At 41.1% G+C, this 9,063-nt stretch overlaps 1 protein-coding gene across 2 annotated transcripts in view; it reads right to left on the bottom strand.

Annotated features, from left to right (window-relative positions):
- Positions 1-385: 385 nt before the first annotated feature.
- BDKRB2 (bradykinin receptor B2) overlaps positions 386-9,063 on the bottom strand; it is a 425,511-nt gene continuing 416,833 nt past the window's right edge. For both annotated transcript variants that reach the window (XM_086937741.1, XM_086937739.1), the window contains exon 4: positions 386-4,044. In XM_086937741.1, the coding sequence (XP_086793867.1) occupies positions 2,910-4,044 (1,135 nt within the window). In that variant the 3' untranslated portion in view covers positions 386-2,909. The remainder of the gene's footprint in view (positions 4,045-9,063) is intronic.

Raw genomic sequence — 9,063 nt, 5'->3', positions numbered from 1 at the left:
TTCCCATGTAATCACAATCATCTATGGTTCGGAAAAAAATGATTGGAACAAAAATATTTTCACCTGTCGATATACAATAGTGATTACATACTTAAAACAAATGTGAGGTCTTACGTGCTACTGCGATATTATGAGTTATTGCACTGTAATTCTCTGTCGCTTCTGCAATAGATATTGATCAACTAAGCATAAAGTCAGAGAGGAATAATTGTACACTTTTTTCCAGGTAATTACATTCATTTCACTGTACATGACTTGTGGATAAGATGGATTTCAAGAAATAGAAACATTACACCATGACAGAATATTTTCATAGCATTTTTCATATTAAACTTTGTAGTAAAGTTCAGAGGACAGACATTTTACAGAGTCACAGAATAAGATGTTTTTTCATGACTTTATTGAAAAGCTCTAATTTGCCCAAATATTCTAATATTTTCTGAAAATATACAAAAAGAAAATTACAAATCTTACATACTATTATAACTATTTCTTACAAAACAAAGACACTACTTATGTGTCTGGATATCTTTTACAACTTTTTGATAATAATAAGTACATACATCAAAAAGAGCACAGAAATCGAGTAAAACACTTAGGGCATATGTATCAAGCCGTTTTTGAATCGCAAAGGCCGAAATTCGCAGAATTTCGGCCTTTGCGACTCGCAAACGGCCGTTTTGCACGTTTTGGAATGTATGACGCATTCCCAAAATAAGGAATTGCAAACTTGTGCGATTCCTTATTTTTCCATAGCATTTAGGGAATCGCAAATTTGCGATTCCTTAAATGCTATGTATGTAGCAATTTTAGCTTGCGAATTTTGTTTAAGAATTCGCAAATTACCACCAACTTTCAGTTGATGGTAACTTGCGAATTCTTCCAGAAATGCACAAATTGGCATTTTTAAAGGTGGCATATGATCCACACACATGCCCATAGGGAATGTATGTGCGCCATATGCACACACATGTTCTTTTCAGGGGTGCAGCAGGGTGTCTTTGAGACACCCCTGCACCCTTGCAATAATTCTCAAATTGCGATTAGCAAATTGCGAATTCCTATGGGCCTCCTGGCATGCATTGGAAATTATTCCTTAGTTGCGAATTCGCAAAATGTGAATTCGCAAATAAGGAAGCTTAAGGAATCGCAAATAAAAAGCGATTTTGTTCATACATACCATTTTGCATTTTCTAAATAGCGATTCCTTAAAATTCGCTATTTAGGAAATGCAAAATAGTTTGATGATACATATGGCCCTTAGCCCTTAAGCGGTTAAAGGACAGAGTTCCATTTATTTACCCTTAGATTCATCACCAATCAGTTTGCGCTCAGATTCAATATGGAGGCCCTGTTCGTTAGGAGTTGAATGCACAAAGAGGGATATTTACCTTCCACTGCAATCGAATAAAGCGTTTCTGTATATGCTCAGCAAGTAATGACACTCTTAAATGAGAGCCTTGACTGAGCGATAGAGATAGGAAAGCCTTGATGACCTGACCTGTAATTGGTTCAGTCTTAACAGTAGTGAAAGGCCGATCAGCCCTAGATGCACCAAGAACAGTATTATACCTTCATGATTGAGGGATTCGGTATTCCTGAACTACCCAAAATCAAAATAGGGTACATGTTTGACGGGATTGATCTGGCCTTTTAACCCAACCATCACCTGGAAATGGAGACTCAAGTAGGGAAAGTGGCTAAATGAACTACATATTACAAGCGTCTTAGATGCACTCTCCCTTTTCTTAATCAACATCCTAGGGCTATTTTCTGAAGTAAAATATTTAGGGCTAAGGTGCTCTGTTGTAATTTGAATGTGATTTGGTTGCAATTTGCAACCAATGGTCGGCTTCCCCTTCTGAACATGTTGCAAAGAGCAGTGCCCAGAGGCCTACTTAACGCACTTTAGTGAGCTCACATAATGCCAGTTCTGACAGCTCTTTATTGTCTTCCCATTTTTTGCTGGTGTGTTTAGTTACTCATTTATTAGGCACATATAGATCAGGTGATTTGCCTAGAATTACACAATGTTGAGCTAAGGTGGAGAATCAAACCTGGTTCCCATGTTCTGAATTCGGCAGTTCTGGCCTCTAGACCTCAGTTCCTCCCCTATGGACTAAAATCAACCCATTGAAGTTAAAGTACAACATAGCCTCCTATTTCTTGTCCCTAAAGACCTGTGCAATTAAATCTACCTTTTGGCTACATAGATTTCATCAATATCAACCAATCAAAGGCCTCCACGTTGTACCAACCTTTAATTTTATAATGCTCAAATCTAAATCGAAAGCTTTAAGAGGAAGTAATCTTGCTGGTACGTGATCCTGATTCTATAATACACTTCTTTTGGAACTAAGAGTTGAAATCAATTAAATAAAACATCGTGCATTGTCCAATCAAGACCAAATTCACATCACCTAGGAATTTATTTTTGCAACCACTTTTTCACAGCTCTTGCATGTCTGTGGTTTTTAATGCTTACACGTATCTATCTATACAAGCAAGATTTTCGCTAGTTAATAACTTCATGAAACAGTAAGCATAGTGGTCTATTGCCCTGGTTACTAATCAGATATAACATCTGCACAAACATATGAGTATTTGGACATCCTGCCTATTTTTCTTAACTAGCAAACATAAATAATCTAATTTTCCAACATATTTGCTGGCAAATTGCATATTTTCTATTTAATTAGCTTCAACTAGTCTTGGTAGAATTTGCTTTGGTGAGAAGATAGACGAAGAGAAACCTGCACAAATTGAACCTGTAATCACGAGTTTTGTTAAGCTCTTACAGGTTTGCACCATGTATGGGGCAGCAAATGCCAGACCTACAGATAGAGACTAGAGATGGCTGCAACCAGTATGGAGATTTGTTTTCTTCATATTTGCAAAGTCTACGCACTCTATAACATGATCTTCTTTTTTGGACGTTCCATTGAAATGGAAGTCCTTCCGGTATCCAAAGTAAAATCAGTAGGGGCTATTGTTGACGTTGATGGCCTCCTCTGTCCCCTCGAGAGGCACTGCCCGTACACCTCTCTCGCCTTTTTTCGGAAATTATTTCCGACAATGACGTAGAGTAGGGGGTTCAGGCAACTATTACTGTATGCGAGATATGTCGATATTTGATTGGCGATCGAAATGAAATTATCAGTGGTGCAACCAGCAAGGATTTTATAAATAAATAGTGTATCCAGAAATGTCACTATCTGAAAAGGCAACCAGCAAACGATGAACGCAAGAAGGACTACCAGCATAAGTGTGGAGGCTTTCTGTTCTGTGGGAGTTTCCTTGAACTTTTGCATTGTGTTGTTCTGTAAAACTCTGATAATTTGGAAAGTGCAAATGGCTATGATGGTCAATGGTAGTAAAAACCCAGGGATGTTCAAAATCATATGGGATGCAATCCTCCAGTTGGTGGAGGGATACTCAAGGATGCATGCCGTAGTGTTTAATTCAGGAACATATTTTTCCTTTCGGTATATCATGGTAGGCAGACTTAAAAGGAAGCCAAACACCCAGATGACCAGGCAGTTCAATTTGGTGCATAGAGGACTCCTCATTCGTCCAATGGACATGGTCTTCACCAAGATCAAATAGCGGTCAATGCTGACCATCATCAAGAAATAAATGCTCGCATTCAAGTTCACGTAAATCAATGTATTAACTGCCTGACAAAGGAATTGGCCAAAGGGCCAGTAAAACTGGTTTGTGATATAAATTGCCCAAAATGGCAGGCCAGAAATTAAAAGAAGGTCGGCCGCAGCTAGATTTCCGAAATAGATCTCAGCTATTGTACATCGAGCCTTGTGAAGACATAAAACCCCAAGGACAAAAAGATTTTCTATCACGCCTAGTACAAAAATGAACCAGAGGAACATGGGCTGAAAAGTGTATAACCAGTCCCAAGATTCGAAGAAACGACATTCTGCAGAGCCGCTGTCTGCTAGAGATACATTTTTCAAGAGTGTTGTGGAGAGATTGAGAGCGCTGTCCAACATCGTTGCTTCTTCTGTTTCCGGAGTAGCCATAACATAGCTGTATAGAATAAAATCACAGCATTAATCGAGACCAAATAAAAGTCTCTAATTTCTTTCTTGACATTTTGAGTGACTAACAGATGAATGGCACACAACAAAAATATTTCTCATGCCAAAAATCAAATTTATTAGTACATAATCCTGGGACAAATTGGTTACATTCAAACAGCTATAATTGACAATGGTGAATGTTTTTTTATGCTTGTTCAACCTCACAAGTGATGGTTTTTTGTTTCTGAAGTCTTTGAAGCATAAATAAATATGTTTCCCATTTGTAGTTTGAAACAATAATTTTATTCTAGGCTACTAGTCACTTTGATTCTTTAGATAATCTTCATTTGAAAAATTAGCTGTCCTCCTAAAGGATATTCATATATTGCACACAAAGATGTCTCTAAGAACGGAAATACCATTTCTAAACAATTGTTAGCAAAGCCAATTTGCCTCGCTTGCCAATGTTGAGCAAGTGAAAAATGAGTGTAAAAAGCAATGAAAACATTGCTCTGTATACTTTCAAGATGGCTACCACCTTGCATGACACAATGTTTTATTCAGTTATGGGAAAGGGTGGTGTGTTGAAGCAGCATTGATTCATTGATAAATTCTTTTGTGAGAAGTGCAGATACATTAATAAAATAGGCGCTGACAAAGACAATAGCTTTGTCTTGCATTTTCAGACCATCAGGCTTTGCCACTTTTGCTTAGAAGGTTGGTGAGAGCACCGCAGGATAATAGAGGGTCCTGTACTTGTTGCAGGTAGAATTGAGGTCCTCCTGAAATGCTCTGGATCACCCTACACTGAAGCCTAGAGGCAAGTGATTAGGGAGTGATCACAGGAGGAGATGGGCTGGTGAGCCTTTGACAGAGCCATCCCTGGAAGCACTTATGCTAACTGAAGGCTAGTCTATGATGGGTATGAGTTGGTAGTGTCACTCATACTGTAGAACCCCCAGCAGACCCTTCAACCACACATTGTTAGTGGCTTTTCCTTTTACCATCTACAGCAGTCCTCAGCCTTTAGACTGAGTTTGCATGTACATATATACATGCTTACATTTGGGGATGTTGATTGTAGTGTGAGAGTCTGAGGGTGTGAAAGTGCTGTTGGCTATTTGTGACGTTTGTTGAAGTTCTCTCTGTCATGAATCACTGTTACTTTTTGGGGTTTGAGAGTGCTGTGGGTAGTTTGTGAAAGCTCATTAGTGATGGGTATGAATGCTTTTGGTGGCGTGAGATTGTTGGTCTGTGCTTGGCTAAATACATAATTGCAACTATAACAGAAACACACAAAAACATTTATATTGAAGGACACAAGCCCATCCATAGCTCTACCAGTTCTCCTCTATCCTGACTTGCAGTACCAATTTCAATCCCAGTACAACATTTAATAAAGAAAACATCTCTGCCAGTGTACCTCAGCCATGACCCCCTACATGTGCCTGTCAAGGTTCCATACACTCTGCCAGTGCACCTCAATCTTGCTAGGCAGAGGGGGAGAAGAGGTTAAAATGAGCGGGGACTGTAATGCCCGAAGGAAGGAGGGTCTTCTATCAAGTAAATTAAATTCAAACAAGCTTTAGTCGGTATATAACCATAAAAGCATTATACATATAAAACATTTCATTATAATATTTAAAAAAGTACAGTTAGTATCGCAAATTTTCCCGGGAGCGCATTTCATCATGAGTGTAGACAAGGGTATCCTTAATATTTGAAAGTATACACAGTATGGATTATATAGAACTTCACAAGTCTCAAGAGAGTACATACAAATTTAGTTTAGACTTCAAGAAATAGCAGCAGGGATACCGCCACCAGCAAAGGACGATTGGTTGCCGCTGCCACTGCTCAGATGGAGGGGGTCGGAGGTCGCGTGGACCAGTCAGGCTGTGGAGGCTGCCTTTTGCTGAGTTGGAGACTGTCGAGGAGGAGCTACAGAGAAATGACATGGGGAGGCTTGGAGGCGCAATGTGTTCTAAAGAAAGTACAATGGGGAGTACTGAGAGCTCGCCTTCTATTGTCAGGCATTTCACTACTTTGAAAAGCACACCCACTTCTACTTCCACCTTAGTTAAAATAAGCATTCCAGCTACTGCTCTCTCAGATCAAGGGCCAATACAGTCTTCCTCACAATGCGCAACAAAGAAACCTGACGGAGAGTATGTCAGGAGTGAGACATGCCTTGTATCAGAACCTGATACATGCGGGCAAAACTCACCCACTACCTCCGCTGGCGCTATCGCTCCAGATACTTTCATTCCTGCTCCTTCTCCCTCCACCACTCTATTCTTCCCACCACCCCCGCTTCAGCCTTTGCCTCTGCAACTGTCACTCCTAAGATCACTGACGTTTCTGCTAGCACCACCCCTGATGGCAAGACCGGGACTATGATTCACTTGATGAAAAGAACAACTGAGGAGAATGGCCCCGAAAACTTGAACCCCTGGTCCACAGACCCTCTGACCCCGGACCCGGCAAACGAAAATTTATTTTCGGTCTCAGATGGATCCCCGTCCGGGTCTGACAATGACCCCTTGAGCTCTACCAGTAAATCAGAAGGGGAAACAGACAACTCGTGCAATCGTCAAGCAAAAAAAGTGCTGAAGCAAAAAGCACAGACATCTGAAGTGGGACCACTCTGACCTACACCGAGATCTACAAGGGTCCTTGAGGGAAGGGAGCCCCAACCTTCCGCAGAGCACGTTACCGCAGCCAACAGGCTCAAACGTGCCTGAGCCCTTTCTTGCTTCTATCTTGGCATCCATTCAGCAGTTCCCGGAGGAGGTTAGATCAGACAGCCTCGCTGCGAAGGGCGCCTCCAAAAAGCTCCATGGGGGTATAAGGAAGTTAAACAAAATCTGCACCGATATTGGGGATGGGTTGTAATGGTTGAAGAGCGAACAGAGACCCTGGAAATCGAAGTCTCGCAGGTTAAAGAACAAGGTGCAACCCACGAGGCCTGTCTCACTGACTTGATGACAAAGCTGGAGGAGCAGGATAACAGGCTTCAGAGAAATAACCTGAGACTTCTAGGGATACCTGAAGGCGTGGAGGGGGACGACTTCAGAGGGTACATTGTAAAATTGCTCCGGTCTGCCTTTTCATCAAAAACAACCTGGAATTTGGATCAAGAGATCCAAAGGGCACACCGCTTTCCGTTCAACCTGAAGCAAAAGCGAGACAGCAGCAACTTTGGAAACGATAAACCTAGAGCGATTTTGGTTTATTTTGGGAATTTCCTCTTAAGGCAATTAATATATGACCAAGCTAGGCCTAATTCCCAAAAGGAGGCAGACGGAGTCAAGTTTTTTGCCAAACCAGATTTCAGGCACGCAACAGTTGAACGTCGTTGGCGACTGCGACAATTGATTACCCTCTTACAACAACAAGGTGCTCAAGCATTTTTGATGAACCCTGCAAGACTGAAAGTGGTTTTTGAAGGATCAACTCAGGTTTTCCTATCTGAGATCAAAGCAGGAGAGTACTTAAAAGAAATTGTGGGGAGCAAAAGGAAATGAGGCCGTAAGCTTATGTCGATGGGATGAATTCCTCCTCGAAAAAACTTCTGCTTTGACTTGCCATGGGGGTTTCGACTGGAGCTCTTTATCTTAAATGGGAAAAACTTAATTTTGTTGTTTACTTTTCTTTTCCCATATACGCAACTAATTGTATCTTTCTCCTATTTTATGGGGGCAGCTATGCCAGCTAGATATCCCTTGCTTTGAAGGGCTGCTTTAAAGGGTTAACCACAGAGTAGCGTGGTAGCCGGTAACCTCACATTAGGTGTTCATCATTCAGGGTTTTCCCGACTGTCCATTTTTTTGGGGGGTGGGGGGGGGGGGTTGGGTCCATGTTGAATTTTGTGGAATTAGAGACTGTGAGGCTAGTGCCTTCCTTCTTAAGTACTCCTTATGTCATATCTTAGGAAATATTACATTTGCAATATAAGAGAGCGGGACGTGAGGTTTTGTGGGGTGGGGTTGGGGAGAGGGCTTGGGAGGTGTGGGACGTGGGGAGGGGTGGTGCTGGGGAGGTGCATGTATAGAATGTGGAGGGGGCTTGGCTATTTTGGTTTACATATAGGCTACTATAATGGGTGCACTAAAATAAAATGAACACACAAAATAAACTTAGGATTGTTTCAATAAACATATGTGGGCTGAATGACTCATCGAAGAGACAGAAGCTTGCGCAGACACTTCGAACTATGGGGCAGATATAGTATGTCTACAGGAGGCGCACATCGAAGGCGGTCAGAGATCTTTGCTAAATTCGTTGGGTTTCAAACTTATTGGGGCAACCTCGCAGGGCGCCCGGGTAAAGGGGGTAGGGATTCTGGCCCGGAAAACATTACCATTAATAGTGAACCAGGTCAAATCAGATATAGTAGGGAGATACCTTGACATTGGACTTTCTCCCCCTATTCGACTCTGATCTAAACCTGAACAGATCATGGTTGATTAATTCCTTTAAGGATATTGAAATTCTGAAACTTATTCTATCTAGTGACATTGATTTATTCTCTGTAATAAGGGTTGGAAGTGAGCAACGAGCACGAGTAAAATTTTGCTCTAAAATAATTGCTAATTTAGTCCTCCAACAAGCGGAAGCATTTCAATGCAGAGGAATTGACGTGTTACCCTTTATTAATAATGGAAAGCGCATCGCCCCCAGAGAAGGAGCTCCTAAAATGGGTCTTGGGAAGGAAGATCAGCATCCTTATAGTAAAGATTTAAAAATTTGGGTATCTAGAGGCAAACGTACGGTCTCTGAGGTACTCCCCCTTTCTGCGAACCTGGATATGCCTCCAACAGAAGATAATCAGTTATGGAACTGGCTACCAGGAGTTTTATCCAATAACACATCGAATAACCCAAGACTGTTTCAACATCTTTAACAGTCAATTAAAAATAGTATCTTGGAATGCTGCAGGTTTACATAATTGTTCTGAGAAATTAGACTTTTTATTGTCTTTGCATGCTGATGTGTTATGTATTCAGGAAACATGGTGTAAAAA

The sequence above is a fragment of the Lissotriton vulgaris genome, chromosome 9 (assembly GCF_964263255.1).
Source record: "Lissotriton vulgaris chromosome 9, aLisVul1.2, whole genome shotgun sequence".
Lineage (NCBI taxonomy): Eukaryota > Metazoa > Chordata > Amphibia > Caudata > Salamandridae > Lissotriton > Lissotriton vulgaris.
This window is presented reverse-complemented; position numbering and strand designations above follow the sequence as displayed.